This window comes from Mustela putorius, unplaced genomic scaffold (genome assembly GCF_011764305.1).
Source record: "Mustela putorius furo isolate JIRA1106 unplaced genomic scaffold, ASM1176430v1.1 tig00003834_pilon_pilon_pilon, whole genome shotgun sequence".
NCBI lineage: Eukaryota > Metazoa > Chordata > Mammalia > Carnivora > Mustelidae > Mustela > Mustela putorius.
The window spans coordinates 47,329,624-47,352,376 of NW_025421987.1; the positions used below are offsets into that span (position 1 = coordinate 47,329,624).

A 22,753-nucleotide genomic window follows, 5' to 3' on the forward strand; every position below is an offset into this window, starting at 1 on the left:
CTCAAATAAATAAATAAAATCTTTAAATAAATAAAATAAATATAGAAATTTAAAAAATGCATTTATCAAAAAAAATAAATAATATTCAACACACTACCAGAATGGCTACAATTAAAGGCTACCAGGACAAATGGTGGACATGTGGAGGGACTCAAATTCTTCTACATTGGTGGTGCAGTATAGGACGGTATGGCCACTTTGAAAAAAGTCTGACAGTTGCTTATGAAACTAAAAATATGCGTATCCTATGACCCACACATTCCATACCTAGATATTTCCCCAAGATAAATGAAAACAAATGTCCAGAGAAAGACTTGTATAAGAACATCCAGGGCAGCATTTTGAGCCCCAAACTGGAAACAGCTCAGCTGGTCCTCAGTTGGAGAATAAATCACACACTATGTCCTTCACACAATGGGCCACTGTTTAGAAATAAAGAGAAACGTACTATTGATACACACAACATGAATGAATTCTAAAACATACTGGTAAAAGAAACCTTGCATAAAGAATGAATGCAGAACTGCATTTTCCCATGAATATAAAATTCTAGAAAATGGCAAAATTAATTTTTGGTGAACAAGTTTCAGAACAATGGTTGCCTCTGAGTTGTTGTAAGTAGAGATTTATTAGGAGAGGGTATAAGGAAATTTTCTGTATGTAATGCTCATGTTCTGTGTCTTGTAATGATTTAGTTTGTTTATGTGCATATATTTGCTGGAACATAGGTAACTGAATACTTAAAATCTGTACATTTCATTTTATGTAAATTTTAACTCTGAAGAAACAAAAAGGAACCATTAAAATATTGACTTAATAGGGCACCTGGGTGTCTCAGTCAGTTAAGCGTCTGCCTCTGGATTTTGACTCAGGTCATGATTTCAGGGTTCCTGGATCAAGCACCCATGTTCAGAGGCGGTTCTGCCTAAAAGCTTAAAATTCTCTCTCCTCAGGGCCCCTGGGTGGCTCAGTCATTAGATGTCTGCTTTCAGCTCTGGTCATGACCCCAGGGTCCTGGGATCAAGCCCTGCATGGGGCTCCCTGCTCCACCGGAGGCCTGCTTCTCCCTTTCCCACTCCCTCTGCTGTGTTCCTTCTCTAGCTGTGTGTCTCTCTGTCAAATAAATAAGTAAAAATTAAAAAAAAAAATTCTCTCTCCTCCTCCCTTTGCCCCTTCTCCCTCCCTCACTAAATATGTGTTTGTGTGTGTGTGTGTGTGTATAAATATATATATATGACATGGATGCTGAATGCTGAAATGTTTCAGGGAAAGTATAAAGATGTCTGCAACTTACTTTGAAAAGCATACAAAAGTAAGAAGGATTGTTAAATGGAAAGAGAGATGCATAGATGGTTAGATACTTGATAGAGTAAGAATAGGAAAATATCAGTGGTAGAATTTTGGTGGTATGTGTATGGATGTTAACTGAAGTTATTTTTTCACCTTTTATGTGTGGGAAATTTTTATAATATAGGGGAAGTAATAAATAACAAATAATAAAGTATATATCATCAAACCCACCCTTCTTATTGTTTGGGATCTTAAAACTTGGCAATGAAACTGGACAGATATTTTTAAAAACAGATTAAGTACCTCAAATTCTGAGAAACGATTTTTCTTTGTCTAAAAATCTCACGTTCACCAGGAACAGCAACAAAGCTCCTTTGTCCATCTTGACCGTGCTGACTTTTGACAGCTGGGCCAAATGTTGGGAGCCAAAGGCTTACAAGCTTCTTAGTTTCAATTACTAAGCTCTAATAGCCAATTACAGTGTGAACAGATGAAACCCTCTAATTTGTGAGAATGAATTCTTTATTGCCTGAGAGTAACCACGCTGCAAATCAGTCTCAATTTCCCTTCTCAGCTAATATCCAACTGTGGCCTTCTTGGCTTATTTTTTTTCCTTCCTCCTACACTTGCACCCATTGTTGTCCTTACTTTTCTTGAGAAAAGAGCACAGACGGTGGAACAGCTGCTTATTCACTATGCAATAGAGTTGTCCAATAGGAGATAAATAATTTATGGCATATAAAGGAAAATTTTTGGAATACAAGTGAGGGGATCTGGCCTCTGGACCTGGCTGTGCTGCTATCTGGGTGCTTGAGCTCGGGCAAGTCACTCAACTCCCCTGAGCTTCATTTTATTAATCATTACAATGCGGGAAGCAAGCTGAGAGGTTCTTCAAGGTAAATTCCAGCTCTAAGACACAACTGCCAAGTTTTGAAAGTACTCATCTCTAATTAGTACTGATTTGAGTATTATACAGCATTTCTTAATGTTGAAACATTTCTCCAATTAGTCTTGACATTTTATTTGATTGGTTTTCATTCTGATCAGAGTTAAACATGTATGTAGTTTATAGAGTCAAATACTCCACAAGACTTATTATGAAAAACAGCAACTCACCTATCTCCACATTTGTCCCTCCTCAGAAGCATTTAAAAACATTTTTGAACATGCACAAAAGCTGAAAAGCAGTATTTTAGTATTCATACCTGAATAGTCCTCATCCAAAGGGCTGCTGTTGACTTCTTACCACACTGCCTCCATCTTTGTCTGTACCTCCTTAATGCCAGACCATCTGAAAGGGGGAGGCAGATATATGACACTTCATTCCTAAATACTTCAATGTGCGTCTTCCAAGATTAAGAACATCTCCTATGTAACTATATCATTAGTGCATCTGAGAAAACTGACACTAAATCAACATCACCTATACTCAGAAATGCCCACCGTTCCACAAAATGTCTCATCAATGTTTTTTCCCCCCTGACTAGATCCAGTCAAGGGTCACACATTGTTTTTGAGTGTTAGGTTTCTTGAGCCTCCCCCAGTATTCCCTGCTCCCTACATTTTTGGAAGAGATTAGTCCAGTTGTCTGGACTGGATTTGTTCCATAAATCCTCTATTTGTTAGACGGTTTGTGTTTATTAAAATCAGGAGAGGTATTTTTTTGGCAAGATTACCACATTGGAGATATGTCCTTCCCCTTGCATCGCAGCAAGAAACAGAGAATGTCAGTCCCCCAGTACTCTGGGCAGCTACAGGTTCCCCCACTGTCTGAAAGAAGTCCATTTCTATGAAATCTTCCGTAAGTCAAAATGGTGTAAAGTGAAGAAATAATTACCATTAACTACATGGGGAAAAAAGATTGTGCATTCCCAGACCTCAAAAATAACCTCTCTTGGGCTTTTCTGATACCTTAGGACACACCTGTTAATAGATGCACAAAATAAGTGGAGATAAAGCTCGGATGCTCACAGACACAGTTCAAAGCTGTGGCAGCTGGGGGCTGAGAGGCTGAGTGTGGGTCCCAGGGAAGGAGCTGGGTGGGGCCCCTCTTGCTGCTCCCTGGGAGCTGGCTTCACAGTGGCTGGGTGGGCTGCAACACACTTCAGTTAAATAAGTTCTAAAAATCTGCTGCACAATATTGTACCCATAGTAACAACAAGGTGTTATATACTTAAAAATTTATAGAGAAGGTAGATCTTGTGTTGTGATCACAATAAAATAAAATGTCTGTGTCACAACACTTGGTGAGGTAAATAACAGAATGCTAAAAAGCACTTGATCTGTGAACAGTATTTACCTTTTTTTTTAAAGGAATTGGACTGGTTCAAGGCTGGAAGCAGGGAAAATAGGGGACTATCGCAATAGGCCACATATGGGAGGAAGTGAACTTGTATTAAGGCAATAATCATGAGGATAAAAGGAAGAGGGCAAATACAGAAGATGACAATGCACCAGGACTTGAGAACCAGTTTTGTGTGATGGGGAGGAATCAATGATGACTCATGCAATTGTGATCTATATTCTTTGCTACTAAAAAGTGTGGAAACACCACACGATGATGTTATAACAGCAACAATAAAAGACTACCTCTTTCACTTAGTGGCCCTAAAGAAATGTAACTGGAAAAGAACTCGCTAGCAACCCCCAGAGATCCTGGTGAAGACTCTGCTGCTGTTTGATTAGGCTGTCCAAGTGGGGAAAGTGATTTGTGTGTGTTGAATTCCGAAAAGATAATTATTTAGCAATGATGGACTTCAGCCTTAAAAAGAAAAATCAGGGCACCTGGGTGGCTCAGTGGGTTAAGCCGCTGCCTTTGGCTCAGGTCATGATCTCAGGATCCTGGGATCGAGCCCTGAGTTGGGCTCTCTGCTCAGCAGGGAGCCTGCTTCCTCCTCTCTCTCTCTCTGCCTGCCTCTCTGCCTACTTGTGATCTCTCTCTGTCAAATAAATAAATAAAATCTTTAAAAAAATATATTAATGTTCAAAACATATAAAAAAAAAAAGAAAAATCAAAGGTCACAAAAAGTGCACTAATAGTTTGTCTCCTAGCTGATGCTGCAATGTGGACAGATCCTGGGGTTTAAGCTCCTGGGCTTCCTGCTGTGGACACCAGCATTTTTCTGATGCTGCTAATCGGGCTTTGCATCCTCTTCTCTGCCAAGCCCTCTCATGAGGACTCTCTGCTATCGCTCTGTAATGCTTTCTTCTTTCCAGAGAGGAATAGACAAAGACAATGAGCTGTGGCTAACATCTACTGTTCTTAAGCAGGGGCCAGTATGTTCATTCCCCAGAAGAGAAAACCTGTTATTTTGCGGTGAAGGAAAAGAGCAGAATTCCTTGTCAAAAGTCCTTCTTTGCTTGGAAATCATGCCAGCTTACTTTTTAAGGTTCTGATTAAAGAAGAGAGAAAGAAAATTGGTCTTTAGGGTCCTGAATGAGGTCGGAGCATTGTGTTATAAATATGCAGTCATTTCTGTATGAAGGGAACAGTCTGTATGCCGGCTGAGCCTTTGTTTCTCTTTCCCCTCTTTTGGAGTTCTTCCCTAAAACCTGAATTTCCTGGCTCATAGTAGGCACTCACCTAATACACGTGACACATACTATTTCGAAATATGTCCTTCAAGTAGTGCTACAGATTCTCCCTTCCGCACTGCTAGCCCCACTAAATCTACACCGGGTTCCCACTGGCATGTCCTCTAATTATTTCTTGCCTTCTGCCAGAAAGCTGTCCTCTCCTGCTGTATCACGTCTTGCTTTCTTTGCAGAACACTTCTGCCTCACATGTACCTGGGGATGCCACAATGGTTTGTCTGCTCTTACATGTTACAGGCCCAGTAACATGAATCACTGAAGTGGGAACATATTCCTAGAATGAACATGACTGAAGAATCCCCACAGACAAAATTGCAACTAGAATGCCGTATGCTTAAGTTTTGCTGAAGGTTGTCAAAACCAGTTTTGAGAGAATGCTCTTTTTAAGAAAGGGAGGGGTTGTGGGTCGGGTGGAAAGTGAGAAAGAGAATCCCAAGCAAGTCTCCAAACCCAGTGCAGAGCTCCATCTCGCAACCATGGCCTGAATCGAAATCAAACCTGGATGCTTAATCGACTAAGCCACCCAGGTGCTTGAGAATGGTCTCTTTTTAAAACATTGTTTTATTCATTCATTTTCGGCCACATTCCATAAAAAAATGTCAGACATAGAGGGATATAAAGAATGGTGACATACCTAGGGATCTGTACATCTTCTCAGCCTGCTCAACTGGAGGTTTAGTCACAATAAGGATGTTGAGCACCAATTCCTCCATGTCAAAGAGAATAAAGATAGACTTACTGTTTCATACAAGGATTACTGCCATCCTGGTCCTGCAAACAGCTGGCTCAGGCCTGTTACTCCACAGGTTTGGAATGGATAGGGAAAGACACTGATCCACTTGGGAAAGCTCTCTACCATCATGATGGCTTCCTTGAAGTCAGTCTGGACTCTTGAGGGCACTCTTTTGCTGCCTCCCTCTAAAAAAGCAGGGATTTGGGACAGTTGGCTTTGGCAAAACTTTGCACAGAAGTACAGAACTTCAGAGCTATATTCATGGAGACACAATTAATGTCTTAATAAGCGACTTGCACCTGTGAATAATACAAACTGTAAAGCCCAGGGGCGCCTGGGTGGCTCAGTGGGTTAAGCCGCTGCCTTCGGCTCAGGTCATGATCTCAGGGTCCTGGGATCGAGTCCCGCATCGGGCTCTCTGCTCATCAGGGAGCCTGCTTCCTTCTCTCTCTCTCTGCCTGCCTCTCAGTGTACTTGTAATTTCTCTCTGTCAAATAAATAAATAAAATCTTTAAAAAAAAAAAAAACTGTAAAGCCCAGAAACCGACAAGAGTGGAGTAATGCCCAGCCTTGGGCATAAGGGATTTTTGTCCATCAATATGTGCTCTGTTGTCTTTTATAGAACGTGGCGTTCTAACACAATAGGCAGAGTACCTCATTGCCACCCATGACCTTGTGGTTGAGAGTAGCTCTGACTTGGTGATACATTCTTGGTAAGAAATAGGAGTTTATATTCCTGACAATCCATGAATATGGTTGTAGACATCAATCAATATTTGACATTCTAGGAAGTATTATCAGGCTGAGAATGATGTCTTGGAAAGAACTCATATTTCTTAGACAAAAAAGAGACTCAGCAGGTCATATATGGAGAATATGGGAGAAAGTAGTTCTTCTCAGGAAGGCATTGTGACCAAATACACCATGAACTGCAATATACCAGAGAGGATCTCTGATTAAATATTAATGGGTCAACCTGAGAAGGTTGATCCTGATTCCACATTTCTTCTTTCACTTTGATATTCAACCTACTGAACAACAGGAGTGACTAAGAATTGGTGCAGCTGCTTCATTTGTACTTGGATTACTGAAACAGCTTTCTATGATTTCCTCTAATTAAGTCTATATGATGCCACCCTTCTTAAAATCATATTAATAGTCCTAATAGAAGGGCTTCTGGGGATGTAGTCCCATCCTGACCCATCTTGCTCTATAAAGAACACTCCTCCATAGGAATGGGCCACAGCAGCCATGTTTATATTAGTTGACCTTACTTGCCTTACTCCTAGAAGCATGGAGACATGCTAGTCCTAGGTTGGTTGCTGGAACTGAAGCAGTGTACAGCTGGAACATGGAAGCCATGAGTGTTAGATAGGCCGAGGTGAGGCTAGAAAAGGTAGATACCTATGTTCCTGATAGCTTTCTTGTTCTTGGACCAGGCCCTTTTGAAGCCCAGCTGTGTTCTTCCTCTCGGATTCTAGGCAATTTTCCTGCAACTGTATGATAAATCTTCTACTCCTACCCTCATTTTATTTTCTTCCTGAGCTAGTTTAAGTGGGATTTTGTTATATCCAGGTGAAAGAGCATGGACTTAGACAGCCTCGAGGATGAAATTCAAACACTTTAACATGGTCTGCAATGTTCTTTATGATCTAGTGTCTAACTTTACCTATTTACTTCTGACCTCTCTTAATTAGCACCACACATAATTCAGTCCTGATCAGTCTCCTCCCCTCACATAAGTCCTTTGGGATGTAGCTCCTTCAGAAAAGAAACTGATACCTTTCCAGCCTATGAGTTTCCCTTCTTGTGTACTGGTTAGACTGGTATTGTGCCTGGTGGTTTATTTGTCCCTCTTCTATTGACTTTATGTCAATAAGTCAAGATGAGGTCTTACTCACATTGGTTAATACTTCGTTTGTGTTAAACCCTTAAAAAATACCAATAAAAAGCAAATAAAATGAATGAGAGTCTATTCATAATATAATGACACAGTGTTGATGTAAATATGAAACCTGAACCTTCTGGTATAGCAAAGTGCTTCAGAGTGTAGGATTTGGAGTCAGGACTATTGCAGACGTAAAACCTATTTACATGATAGTGTTATGAGGATTAAAGGAGTTATCTGTGTAAACCATTTGTAACATTGGCTTGGGATATTAGGTACTTAGTAAGCATTTCATGATGAGTAGACTTTTTGTTCATCCTCTATCTAGGAACTCAGTGAAACATGGCTAAGACTCCCACAACTGTATGAATCAGTGACTCCATAAAATATTGGAAAATTCTAAAGGCAACCATTTTCAAGTTTAAGTTGAGCAGGGATAACCCTTTATGAGAGCAGTTTGCAAGCATGTCCTACAGTTAGCTTTGGTTACTATTACGGTAAACTGTTTTGCAGGCCTTCTTTTATGTAAATACAGTAAGGATTGCTGGCTCAGGATATGGTTGTTGCTTAAGAGCCTGTCTTAGAGGGGTTGGCATTTCCTTATCAACTCACAGCCCCAGTAGGGGCAGTTTCTCAAAATAACCTGCCCTTCTCTCTGCTTCCCTCTCACCCCTACTACAGATGAGTGTCCTGATCTACAGAGTTACAGGCCTTATAGCCCCCTGCAGAGGAGACTGACTGAACTGGATAGTAAGCCCCTGACTAAGGTCTGGTTCCTGGAAGGCCTGATTGTACTTCCTGGATTGGATTCTGTAAGAATGCCCCAATTTCCTGAAACAAAGTTCCTTTCCTTAAACTAGCTTGAGTAGGTTTTGTTTTGTTTTGTTTTAAATCATTTTTTTTTTAAGATTTTATTTATTTATTTGAGAGACAGTAAGAACATGGGAGGGGCAGAGGGAGAAGCAGAATCCCCACTGAGCAGGGAGCTGGACAAGGGGGCTGCATCCCAGGACTCTGGGTTCATGAACTGAGCTGAAAGCAGACATTTAACTGACTGAGCCACCCAGGTGCCCTGGTTTGTTTAGTTCTGATGCTCATATCAGAAGATTGGTACCAAGATTGGAAGGAAGCCCCAAGAATGCTGTAGAGTTGGGGTGGAGAGGGGTTATTACAATGGATCTCAGTGTGAGGATCAGACAAACTGGGGGAATGAAGTGGAAAAATAGCTTGCTAAGTCTCTACTGGTAAGCCTACACCACAGGCCTCCTGCTGGATCAGGGGGCCAAATACTCTATCAGGATGTGATTGCTCCTTGGGATCTTGAGGGAAGTATAAGATGAGAGGCAGTCTGAGGTTTATCGGGCAGAACTGGAAGCAGATAGAGTAGGAAGAAATTTTCTTCCCTCCTTAACCCTTCTTTCCAACTCCTTTCCACTGATATCATTGGGAGATTTGGGTAAAATACTGTGTCAAGAGTTACATTGTGAGGCACAGCTGAAATTAGCAAGATGTTATTTGTAGATTGCCCAGTCGTATCTGTAGAAATTAAAGTCTCTTTCTATGAGCCTCTGTAAGAAACTTCCCTTGCATGGTAGAAAAGATGGTGAAGATTGGGATGGGGAAAAAAAAACAGAGTCGAGTCTCCCAGATGCCCAAGTGAAGCACAAGGACTCTACAAACTGGACAATGGAGAGTGATGCAGTGGGAAAAACATAGAGGTATTTGGCACCATCCAGAGGACTCTGTGTTTGGGACCCAGTTAAAAGATTTTCATATACACAGGACAAATCCTTATTTACTAACATTTGTAATACACCTAGTATGTACCTAGTGCTTTATACATAGTAACAACAAAGAGTGTTTCATCTTTCAGAAGATGAAGAAACTGAGGCTTTGGCTTTACATCACTTGGCAATGCTAATATGATAACCATTTATTTACAACCAGTGGTAAGAAGAGTAAGGTTCTGAACACTGGCCATCGGAATCTACAATCTTCACAGACTTTTTCCACCAACCAATCTGTCTCAGTTTACTCTAAATGACATAGATTCAAAACACAGATGTAAAAGGATAGAGGGTTTAAGTGAATACTATAATGTTCCTACTTTTGATAGTAATGTAAATATACAAGAACAAACAGCTTATGAAATCATTCTCAAGTGTTTAATTAAAATCCATATAGCATTTAACATGTATAGATTTTTAAACTCTTTCAGTGACTCATATTTTAAAATCCTTCTGCACAACATTTTGAGGCTAACTTCATGCTAGAGATCTACAAATGTACAACTTAACACAAAAATACATTCGGAGTCCATTCCAATGCAAGTTTAAAACACTTTAATTGCAGATAATGTAAAGATATTTATAAAACAAAAACTACAAAATGAGCACATAAAAGTCTTCCCTTTTCAATTTTTAATAAAATACTGCTCTGTATAAGATCTAATGAAAAATTCCAGTTACTTATAAAATAGCCATGTGAGAAAAGAAATGAATTAAGGTATATATGTATGAATTATATTGTTTAAATGAATAGAATGTTGAACATTTTGATTGATACAACACACTATTTATTACCCATATATCAAAATAGAGGAAAACCCTCAGAGAAGCAACTGGGTGCAAGCAAAAGAAAATGTAAGACACCCGAGGCAGCAAAACAACAAAAAAACCAAACCCCCAAACAAAGGAAAGAGCCCCTTAGCTGTAAAGAAAAAGGAGTAAAATAACTTAAAGCAAACTGTGGACCAAATTCTCAGTCCTATTATTCATGAGAAACAGAATGAGAATTTGGCTTCAAATTACTAAAACATCTGTATGAACTTAATTATTTGGCCTAGGCAATTTAAAAGTATATCAATTGTTGAAATCAAAAGCAATGGGTGTACTGCTGGGAAAAAATTAATTTTTGCAGGTTTTACTATGTAAAACTATCTACTGGAAACCAGAGTCTCCATCACAAATTGCACTTGAGATGGCTGAATGCATTGATTGAGCAAGGCATAATTGCTGGTTCACTGACATACATACAAACAAACACAAAAGCAGCTATAGATTGCTGATATTTTTAATTACTAAAACTATTTTACATGTGTTTCCCCCCACCCTCTCTCTGGGAGGGGGGAAGGGGAAAGATCAGCAATACCAGAGCTGTTAACTCAGTATGTTATGGTAATAGAGACACTTCAACATGCCTGCTGACTCACCACTGTTGTCTGTCTGTTTTAACACAGTCTCTTACTGCTCCCTAGCGGAAGATGTAGAGGTCTGATGGAAATACGAACCAGGTCAGTTTGAAAATCTTCATTTCTGGAATTTTAAGCTTTATCCTGACTAGAAAAGGATGCTCCTGTGAAAAAGACTGTTCCATTGACGAAGCTTACAAAATATGCATAAAGAACACTACCAGTTTGAGTGCTATCACGATCTCTAGAAAAATGATAAAGGAACTTAAGTGATTTTTTTTTTTTAAGTAGACAAAACTTGTCACAGTTATATCTCTCCAATAAATTAGTTCTCCTCTATAGTAAAAACACAATTTGGAAGCAAGATGACCCTAAGAAACATAGCAAGCTTGAAAAGTTGGGAAATTGTACACTGTTGCTTTAAAAAAGATACTCTGAAAAACGAGACAAACACATTAGGCCTAACTTCAGTGGAGATCTGGACAGTGTTATTCACCCTAAGGTAAAAATTAGACAACCACTACAAAAAAGTATGATTCAGTAATACAAATAGAACAGACGGAAAGTGACTAAAAAAGCCCCTGCAACTTACCTGCTTCCTTGATCTAGAAAGATAGAATATAGTCTGAAAATTCAGTGATTGGAAGTATCTTATTTAATTGGTTTCTTTCTTCCAAGTCCTCCCTCACTGCTTCTCCCCTTAAATGAAGATTCTAGATTAGTTGGAAAATAACCAAATAACCAATAAAACCAAAGCAAATACCTGATCATAGGAAAGGAAAAACAACAAAAATCCTGCATCAAGAGTTCTTCATCTTGATGAAGAAACAAAAACTAAATAGAAACAAAAACTAAAACAAACCTTATCTTTTCAGTTTTAAAAGAACTCCTTATCCCTCCGAAAAGCAAGCAACATCTTAAACTGAAACCAAGGTACACTGACAGGCAAAATTAATGTCTCACGCAACTGACTCTCAGATGTTTAAGACCTTAGTCTACGTGATGTTTAAATCAATTAATAGATTTTGTCCAATTATAAAACTAGGTGATGATCAGGCAACGCAGGCGATTGTAACAAGGAACAATGAAACTAGTAGAATCAATTTCAAAATTCACTTAATGCACTCAAAAAAAAAAAAAAAGAAATTAACTGAATAAGAATATTTAGTTACGTGGAACTAACTTGGTTACATGGAAGCATGAAGCAATCTGGGGATTCTGCTCTTCTGTGCCTTATTGAGACCACAGCTTTCACAGAAAGTTTACAGCAGATTCAACAATCAAATGGGCATATTTCTAAACTTTGAGCTGATCTGAGTTTGCCCAATCCAAGACGGAAAAATTGTAAGTTTCCCATACTATCAGCGAATCCAATCTCCTCAAGATTATCATGAGATAAAAACAGTCTCTGTTCCTTATGTCCTGCACAGGGAGGCACAAGTCCTGCTGATCTCCTATTGATCTCATGCCCACATTTGGAATAGGTCTACAAAGGGAAAGGAAAAGATGAAGGCCTGACCACTAATCTCATCATTATCAAGCTCTTTCCTATATTTTAATCTCTCTTCAATCCTGACCTTTAGAATACTACGTGTTTTTTTAAAAAGGGAGGAAGGAATACAAAGAAAACACTTTTGCTGCCTACTCATGTAGAATTATCAGCTCACTTTGCTCAAACACTGGGGAAATATCCTATGGGTCTGGTGGCAATATGCTTTTTGAAATTTATCTTGGAGTTTTCAGAAGATGGCACATGCTCCTTCCTTTGTACTCTAAAAGAGATGTGGGTTGTATGCTGTTTTTAGAGGGGCCACAAAGCAGTGATGAGTGAGGCAATTCTTGAATGCTGGAGTTTGTACAGGTACATAAGATTAAAAATATTACATACTTTAAGCAAAAAAAAAAAAATTACATACTTTAAAGTAGTTAAGAGGTTAACAGAACATTATTATCACACTTTAACTTTTTTGTATTGTATTCTCATAATACAGATTTCCTTTTAAAACAAACAGAGTTTGTGGGACACTAAGGACAAACACAGAATTATTTGAGCTTCATTATACAAGATCCCCCTACAGATAAACATTCCCAACAAGGGCATGCTGGGAACCAATGAACATCTGAATCTAGAAAATTAACAGAAAATAAAATCACAGAAACTCACATGACTATAATAAATGACAGATAATGAACACTTATCTCTTACACTAAAGGCACTACTAATACACAAATATCCTATTAACATTTAGAGAAACTCTGAAATCAGCAGTTAGAGAAAGGAATCCATTTAGTTCAATACCAGCACTTAAAAAAAACCAAATAGACTACTTTAGGACTCATGGCAGGGTTTTTAATGAGTTAAATGAAACTGGATATAATAATAAGTAGCTCCATATAAACATTATGGTTCCTACTTTTAAAAAAATTATGATAACTTACTTCCTTAAAAATATAAGCATATCACAAAAACTAAAGGATAAATATATATATATATGTGTGTGTGTACATATTTATATACATATATAAAAAAAACTCAGGCCCTGGTACCACTGAGAAATTTTCATAAATTCTAAAATGATTTCAACAGCCACAGCTTGAACAATACACACTTCACACATGACATGCAAGGACAAAATGCCAGAGTCACTGAACAGTTCAGCATAAAGCTAAAAATATGGAAACAGAATGAGACAGGCGTTTGTCATATAAATAAAGTACATCACAAACTGACTGTGCCTGTATTATAGCACACCTCAGAATTTTTTTAAAAATTTCATCAATCTCAAGAAACACTACACATGGACCAACAAAGAAGCTCTCATATATGTTTAAGCAAGTAAAAAGCTATACAAAAGAATAACACAATTTATTTAAACTAACAACATGATTAATATATCTTATTTTATTCTATTAGAAGATTAATTTGGAGTTGTTGTACCCTGTAGATTTTGAAACTTAATTTTATTAGAAATTTCTAATGCTGGTTCTTGAGTCATCTAAAAAATTGTAATTACTTGCTCAAATCTAGATTGCTATTTATAGTTCTAAGCAGTTAAATGAAATACTCTGATCAGTATTCTAAAGTTGCTTTGGTACAAAATTTAGAATAAAGCAAAACTGGCAGCACCACAACAAGTGTGATCATTTCACAGCAGGTCTAAAGGACCCTCAGAGACAACAAAATGCTAAGTTAAAATACTTATAAATAAGAGCCATTCTCCTGACAAACCTGTCACATCATTAAAAAGAGAAATAAAATCCACATTCAGTAGATTGAGGCCCAATTTTCAAGCTCCATTTAATTATCCCTCAATAGTGTAAAAAATTTTTTTATTATTGCACTATGATGTCTAATTCATGGTTCAGGATACTTCTGTTGATGAGAGGCCAAGAGTTAGAGTGGTACATTTTAATGCTTAGTCCACTGATACTATTTTAACACAAGGTTTAATTTAGTTTTTCTTTTTTATAGCTTTACTGAGGTATAATTGATGTAAAACAAACTGCACATGTTTAAGATGCACAATTTGATATAGCATGAAAAGTGCCTGACAAATTAAAAAATTTTACCTGAAAGGAAATTTTTTAATCAAAATGTACTTTAAAATAGCACATTCTAATTTTTTATGAGACACAGATATGGATTTCTAAAAAGGTGGGTGGAAAGGAAAGAAATTAATTCCAGATACCAAATTTATTCAGAAGGTTTAGAAACGCCAAAATTGACGGCCAGTTTTCTTGATTTTCTTCTTGAAGAAGAGCTTGGTGTTGACTTGTGATGAGACATACTATGGCCTTGGGAGGCAGCTTCAACTTGAAAAGAAGACGCAGGCTGAGTAATCTGAGAGGACTTTAAGGAAGCAGATGAACTCTCCTGTGGAATCACTTTGGTGACACTGGAAGACCCTGGCTGGCTAGTCTGAAGTGGGGTAGCGTGAGAACTCTGGGCCTCCTTACTCTCCAAGTTCTTTTTATTTGCAACCCTTTTTTTAGTAACCTTTAAGGAATAAAAGTGTTGTTAATTATCAATGTACGCAGAAAAAACTAGTGTCATAAACCATGTTGCTAATAGCTGTCAATCATGCTGACCTGTGACTTCCACTTACAGTCTACAAACCAGACTTAAGAAAATAAAGGAAATTTAAAAATTCTCCATAGCTTAATCATAAAGAAAATTTTTAAATTCTCTATAAGTTAAAAACAATTTATATTCCTGATTTTAAAATCACTTTGTGCTAGAAAAGGATATTACTTGCTGTAATTATTGTTATTTATTAGAACACAAACTCAAGAGAGTAGGGGCCAGGTCACACTGGTCACTGATGGTCATAATATATATTCTTAAAAAAATATATATGTATATATATATATTTTTTAAGTAATCTCTACACTCAATGTGGGGCTTGAACTCATGACCCTGAGAGCAAGAATTGTATACTCTACTGACAGAGCCAGCCAGGCACCCTGAGCATGGGTCATTAATATATATTCTAAGCACCCGGACCAGTACTGGGCTTCTGGTTGGCCTTTAATCAGTAATAATTAAGTAAACAAATTTTTCTCAACAGTCCTTGAGCATTAGCAAATTACTCTCTTAAAAATATAGTTATTCTCTTTTCAGATCTCACCTGTAGAGGTATGAACTGATTGTGCACACCACCTGGCATTCCCCCAGCCACTGGCATGGTCCCAGAATATGAAGGATGATGAAATGGTTTCCCAGGAACTGGCACTGGTGGTCCCCATGGCATGGAGCCAAAGAGGTGAGATGATGAAGGCATTATATTAGCTGTTAAAAATCATGGACAATTTCTTTTTTAGTAAAATGGTATCATCAGAGTCCTGAAATCTGAGATCTCTTTCCGCTGCCCCCTTTATTTTGTTTTTGTTTTTTGTTTTTCATCTTGACAAAGGGCATACACTGAACTTGTAATCCATTTTGCTTACAACATTCCACCTCAGGAGCCCCTCCCTTAGGACTGTGAAGTATTAAGTATTAAGTATTAAGTTAGCTTGTCATTATGCTGTCTGACTTACAAAGGCCAAGAGTACCATATAGTTATATGAGCTTTAGGAATATTTGTAATACTATTTAATGAAAGGATCATGAAACTGTCCCTTGGGGAAGAAAAGTCAGGGCACAAAGAGAAATCTTAAGGATCTCACCTGCCCCCAATGCTAAGTTGCTTCCATAGTGATCCCAGCCTACAAAAAAACCAAAAAAGCTCAAGTCTTGAAATCTGATCACTTTCATTTCACATGCAGAATCTTTCTTTTCCCTATTCTAGTATTCTTAATTAAAGGATTTTTAAAAATTACATTTTGTTTCTTACTAAATGTACACTGAACCGTGGTTTCCAAAACTGATTTGTGTATTGGAATCACCTGGGGAGCTTGTGAAATACAGATTCCTGGGGAAGACCCCAGGCCTATCAGACTTGGAGGGAACCAGGAATCTGTATTTTCTGAAGTACAGTTGATACACAATATGAGTGTCAGTGTACAATAGTGAGTACAGTGAGTACAATAAAGTGCTCACCATAAGTGTGGTTACTACCTGTCACCATAAAAAGTTATTAAAATATTATTGAATATATTCCCTCTGCTGTTCCTTTTGTCTTTGTGACTTATTTTATAAATAGAAGTTTGTACCTCAGTCCCTTTACCTGTTTGCCCATCCCCCACTCCCTTCTCCTCTGGTAACCACCAGTTTAATCTACATTTATGAGTCTGTTTCTGTTTTGGGATTCCACATACAAATGAAATCATACGGTATTTGCTTTTCTCAGTTTTACTTTGATGGACATTCAGGTTTCTTCCATAAGCGTGCATACATCTTTCTGAATTAGTGTTTTTGTTTTCTTTGGGTAAATAACCAGAAATAGATTGTTGGATCATATGATCCCTTATTCTTAATTTTTTGAGGAATCCAAGGAATCTGTAGTTTTTGTGTGTCTCTTTGTTTTTAAAGGGGAGGGAGGGGCAGAGGGAGAAGAAAACAGAATCTTAAACAGGCTCCATGCCTAGCAGGGAGCCTGATGTGGGGATCTACCTCACGACCCTGAGATCCTGTCCTGGGCCAGAACCAAGAGTTGGACTCTTAACCAGTGAGCTGCCCATGTGCCCCAAACTTGTCATCGTTTAATGTAGTAGTTTCTAAATGCTGCACTGGTAGTGACTGTGTAAGAATCCATCTGTGGAGCTTGTTAACAATACAGATTCCTGGGGTGCCTGAGTGGCTCAGTCAGTTGGGCATCTGACTCTTGATTTCAGCTCAGGTCATGATCTCAGGGTTGTGAGATCAAGCCCAAAGCTGGGCTCTGCGCTTAGTGTGGAGTCTGCTTGAGTGAGATTTCCTCTCCTTGTCCTTCTGCCCCTCCCCCAGTTGGCACATGTGCTCTCTCTCCCTCTCTTTAAAATAAATAAATAAACTCTTTAAAAAAATGACAAGTGGGACATTAGCACATCACCACTGAATAAGATATGCACTGTGTTCAAAACTTCTTTTCAGAGAGATAAAAAGGCAGCCAAACCTGTAAGACAGTATAGCTTAATAATTCAGCCACTTAAGAAATTTTGGCATCAGGAAAAGAATCATATATTTTAGTGTTTTGAATTATACATGTACAACATCTAGGATGAAGACAACTTTTAATATGAAAAATGCTAAAAATATTCAGAAAATCAGGTCTCAGTACTACTAACTATAAGCCACTTTGGTGCAAGTCATAATGTTAACAAGATCTGTTTAAAAGATGCTAATTATCTTCTGCAAGGATCAGTTCCACAATTTCCCCCTCAAAAAATCACTGTTCTAAATATAAAATACACTTTCCTCCACTTTTTTTCCACTGGGACTTTTAATACCAGAAAATAGAAATCTACAAAATAACTTTAAAATGTTAATCTGATGATTCAGTTTTTTCTCCTGATTAACATTGAAATCTCTTGGCTTTTATTTATATCATGTATAATATGGTCCAATTGAAATGGACCATGGGAGAACACCTATTATGAGACCAAAAGAATTCCAATTATAACCTTAAAATTCTTGGGAGATAGGAATACAGTATCATAAACATGATATACTAATGAATATAAGTGTAATAACACAAAAAAGGTAAAAATATCAAGCTGTAAAATATCAATAAGTGGAAAAACAATCATTCTTTTTAGATAATACATCTCATAACCTACACATATTAATTATACTAAAGATTTATATATAGTTACTGGGTTCACTTTTGAAAGAGAAAAAGCTGTCAAATTAGATTTTGGAAGTCACAGTGAACTTACTTCCTTGAGCTATATGAAAACATCAGATTTATTCAGTCACAAAAATTTTATGACTAAAGCATTGTCTATACAGTTGAAGAAATACCAGTGCAGTACAGTAACAAAACCATGGACTTTGGAGTTAGAAAGACTTGGGTATGAATGCTAGTTTTGCTACTCAGGAACTTACGTCCTTAAACAAATTACATTTTCTTAAAAAGTCAAAGTAGTATATACACATTGTAATAAAAATATTTTCAACATAATAGAGTAGATGATCCCAGGTTTAACTGTTTAAGCTGTTTATTTCTACCACTGTTCAATAATTTGCTTCTACTACTACTGATTTTTCAATGTTATGCATTTTTAGGTCTACTGACTTCCTAGTAAAATAGATCAGAATTCAGGTAGATCAAAATCAAAATTATTTTATATCACTCCTTACTACTTTCTCTGTTTTTCCAATAAAAACATATCATTATTTATTATTTATGATTTAAACAAATATATTTGTTTAAATATATAAGTGGGGTTTACAGTATGTGGTTTTGTAAATATTGTCATTGCAAAGCCAAGTAGGTACTCTGATTATGTTCTTTTCTTGTAAAACTGTTTTACTGTTTTTTAAAAAATTTAAGTATTTTTAAAGTTTTTTTAATTTGTCAGAGGGAGACAGAGAAAGAGAGAGAGCAAGAGAGAGAGCAAGCACAAGCAGATGGAGCGGCAGGCAGAAGAAGTAGGCTCCCCACTAAGCAGGGAGTCCAATGCAGGACTCAATCCCAGACCCCAGGATCATGACCTCAGCCAAAGACCAAGTAAGCCACCCAGGCGTCCCTACTCTTTGAAAAGTAATTATCTTCTTAAAACTTCTTACTCTTCTAACTCTTCTATGTACCTATCCTAGATGTTCTTCCAGATGCTGCCCATTTATCAGATAACTATCTTACCTTCTAAGACCTCCCTCTGCTCTTCCAATTGGGAAGAGTTACTTTCTACAGCTGCTGAGCAGCTGGTACACTGGGACTTCCATTCATTGTGTTAGTATACTAGACCTCTTGTGGTGTAGTCTTATGGTTTTTCTTTCGTATTTTCTTTCCTTCTTTGTGTCTTCCTTTTTTCTTTCTCCTTTTCTTTCTGTCTCTCTTACAACTACTTTGTTTTGCTGGAACATATAATCAATCCTCTAGCTCCTTAAGGATGCATAAGAAGGAGATTAGCATGTCTAAAAATGTTTTTATTCCACCTTGTACTAGACTTATAGTTTGACTCTACAAAGAAATCTAAGATAAAACTAATTCTGCCTCAGAATTTTGATGTATTCAATGCTCAGTGCTTCCCAGTTGTCTTCAGACAACCTCTTTATCATTTGGTATTCTCAATTTCAAGGCAATCTCTTTTTTCATTCATTGTGCTAAGCATTTGGTGGCCCTTTCAACTTGGAGCTGCATGTCCTTTAGTCCAGGAAACATTTTTATCTTATTTCTTTGATACTTTCTTCCTTTCCTACCTTTGTCTCTGGTTCTTTGTTCTGGAACTCCAATTAGACAGGTCCTGGATCTGTGTACTCTTCCTCTAAATCTCCATTCTTTCTGATTTTCCACTTTTTATCTTGTTCTTCCTGAGAGTTCTTTGGCTTTGGTAAGGCTTTATCTCTTGGAATTTAAAATTTCAACTTAACAATTTAGTTCTTATTCTCCAATCGTTCTTTTTTTCCCTCTTACATTCTTGTTCTTATATTTTAGTTGCAATACTGTTTCATCTCTTTAAGAATATTAACCATGAGCTATCTTTGAAGTTTTACTTCCTACATTCTCTCTCTCTTTTAATGTTAGAGATTTTCCCCCAAATGTTCCAGATCTCTCACAGTCTTGTATCTATTCATATTAAAGAGCACTAAAACTGTGATTAGAAGCAGTGTTTGTATTAAGGGGCTACATGACTTGAGAGCTTCTCTCTAGAATAGCCCTAGAAAGATCCATTTCGTTATTTGGTGGTGAGCCAGCCTTTTGTCTTTCTTCCAAAAGTCATTAGGTCTTTTCTTCACAGTTCAATGAATTTCTGAAAAGAACCATCTTCCTACTTCCTATATGAGCTATGGCTGGCTACAAACTGAGAACAGGATGGCAAAAAGGAAATTTACCTTAATATCAGTTTTCAGTCTTATATCTCTACTCTGTGCCTGTTGTCCCCATATCTAGGAAACCTTATGGAGCACATACCTCCAGTGCTCTACCTGAAGAGGCAACTGCCTGTGTGGGGGAAGGAGGAGCAGTCCCATTCCTCCACATTCAGACTTCGAAACAATCCTCCTCTTTTCAGCCCATGCCTCACTGGAAGCGCTGATAGCTTCTGACACTTCTAAGTTCTGAATCTCTTGGGATCTGTCAGGGATGAGCTACTCATCAACTAATTTGTATTATCTTCTACAGATATTTTAGTTTGTAACTGACTCATGCTCTGCTAAATTAGTTACTACTCCTTCAGTTGATTTTCTTACCACAAACTCTTTTCAAATTTCTAATCTGCTGGTACTTCCTCTTTCATCTCTGTCCTTGTAGGTTTATACTTTTAAAATCACACTTACTATTCAGTTTCATGTAGTTTGGGCAAAGAGAAGGGAAAACTTGTTTAATCAGTATTATTAAATTTTCTAATGTTTGCAGAGAAGAATAGGTATGTAGAGCTCCTGGCACACAGTAGGCTCAGAAATTTTGTAAACTCGAAATAAACAAATGATTGGTTTAAAAATGATAATCAGGATATGAAGAAGTCAACTGCTATTAGAAAAACGAGGCAATAAAAGACATGTTTAATGAGCTGAAGATTTAGAATGATAAAATTACAAAATGGTAGTCTCATAGAAATCCTGGACATAGTCTAGCATAAATAAGAAAATGGGAGTTCCAAAGAAGTTACATGATTTTCTCAAAATCAGTTAATAAAAGAGTCTGGACAAAAATCCTGATTCCACAGTGACCCTTTCATTCCCTCCGAACATATGAAGACCCCACATGGCTACAGAAAGCAGGGAGATACCTGCTTGATAACTGAGGTTCTACATTTGAAGGAGGAAGATAGAGAATATTAAGAGATACACAGTAAGCTTAAAAACTCCTTCATTCTTCACTTCCTTCATCATCAAGGGAAAGTTTCTTTCATATCTGCAGCTTCAAAGTCTTACCTGTTTTTTACTCCTTCCACTTCTGTTTTCTCTCCCCTTTCCCTACCTGTGCTTTGATGTCTGACTTAAACCCGAATTCATCTGTTGGCAGCTACTGGGGAATATGGGGCTGCCCAGAACAAAGAACAGTCCTACTATATCCAAACTAGAAGCTGTAAAAGGGAATAGTATTTCTACATGAATCTACAGGCTCTGGTTTCAGACTGACTTCTCCTAATTCCTTCTTACATTCCCTAGACATTTAAATAAATTTTTTGGTTTCCTCAAAATGATGCTTCTTAAAATAACTTTTTAAAAACAGTAACTCAGGGGTGCCTGGGTGGCTCAGTGGGTTAAGCCTCTGCCTTCGGCTCAGGTCATAATCTTAGGGTCCTGGGTTCAAGACCCTCATCAGGCTCTCTGCTCAGTGCGGAGCCTGCTTCCCCCTCTCTGCCTGCCTCGCTGCCTGCTTGTGATCTCTGTCTGTCAAATAAGTAAATAAAATCTAAAAAAAAACAACAACAGTAACTCATTAACAAGTATTTATTTCATTTAATTAATGAAAAGATTGCTTATTTATTTATGTATTTATTTGATAGAGAGTGAGACACACACACACACACACACACACATAGAGCTGGAAGAATGGGAGGAGGAGACGCAGGCTTCCCGATGAGCAGGGAGCCAGATGCGGGGCTCGATCTGAGGACCCCAGGATCATGACCTGAGCTGAAGGCAGATGCTTAATGACTGAGCCAGCTGGGTGTCCCTTTATTTTATTATTTTTTGAAGATTTTATTTATTTGAGATAGAGTGAGTGAGAGAGAGAGCATGAGGCGGGGGGGCAGAAGGAGAGTGAGAAGCAGACTCCCCACTGAGCAAGGAGCCTGATGAGGACTTGATCCTAGAACTCTGGGATCATGACCTGAGGCAAAGGCAGACACTTAACTGACTGAGCCACCCAGGTGCCCCAATAACAAATATTTAGAGGAGCCAAATATCTTACCAGTAGGCTGAGGAAAAACTGGAGGAATGGTTCCAGGTGGTACAGCAGGAGGATAATTTGGAAATATTGGTGGAGGCAAAGGGAAATTCACTCCTAAGGAGCCCTATGGAAGTATTTAAAAGTTAAAAGACAATGCAACAAAAACATCTATAGAGATTAATTAAAAGTTTAGTAGAGAAGTCATAATCAATTCTTACCAATTGTTGTAAAGCAAAAAGTGCGGCTTTTTCCTTGGCTTCATTTTCAGAATGGCACTGTGGCCCATGTACCAGTAAGCCATTAGATAATTTTACCTGGCAAACTGTCATTGTCTAAAAAAGAGAATATGAAATGTCTATAAAGTTAACTGTCTAGGATATTGGTTTCCTCCCCCCACGCTTAGTCTAAACAAGCAGAATAATTTTATGTGACATTCTGTAAAAAAGAATTAAAAAATTCAAAAGGGCAATCAATTTAGTTTTGGGTTGCCCTACTAAAACTTTAGAATCATTTCCTAATCTTGCAATGTTTATAAAATAAAATGCTCATTAAGCTAGTTGAAGGGTCAAGAATCCTAATGCAAATGAAAGCCAATAAAATTTTTTCTTTATACCAAGGGTTAGGAAACTAGGTCTTTT

At 37.7% G+C, this 22,753-nt stretch overlaps 1 protein-coding gene across 4 annotated transcripts in view; it reads right to left on the reverse strand.

Annotated features, from left to right (window-relative positions):
- Nucleotides 1-9,648: 9,648 nt before the first annotated feature.
- The window catches only part of XRN1 (5'-3' exoribonuclease 1), a 104,395-nt gene continuing 91,290 nt past the window's right edge, over nt 9,649-22,753 (reverse strand). For 3 of the 4 annotated variants that reach the window (XM_004754480.3, XM_004754484.3, XM_045088467.1), the window contains 5 exons: nt 22,334-22,447; nt 22,137-22,239; nt 15,862-15,900; nt 15,324-15,484; nt 9,649-14,692 (listed from right to left, as the gene is read on the reverse strand). In XM_004754480.3, coding sequence (XP_004754537.1) covers nt 14,390-14,692; nt 15,324-15,484; nt 15,862-15,900; nt 22,137-22,239; nt 22,334-22,447 — 720 coding nt within the window. In that variant the 3' untranslated portion in view covers nt 9,649-14,389. The remainder of the gene's footprint in view (nt 14,693-15,323; nt 15,485-15,861; nt 15,901-22,136; nt 22,240-22,333; nt 22,448-22,753) is intronic. The other variant, XM_004754481.3, reaches the window with a different exon arrangement.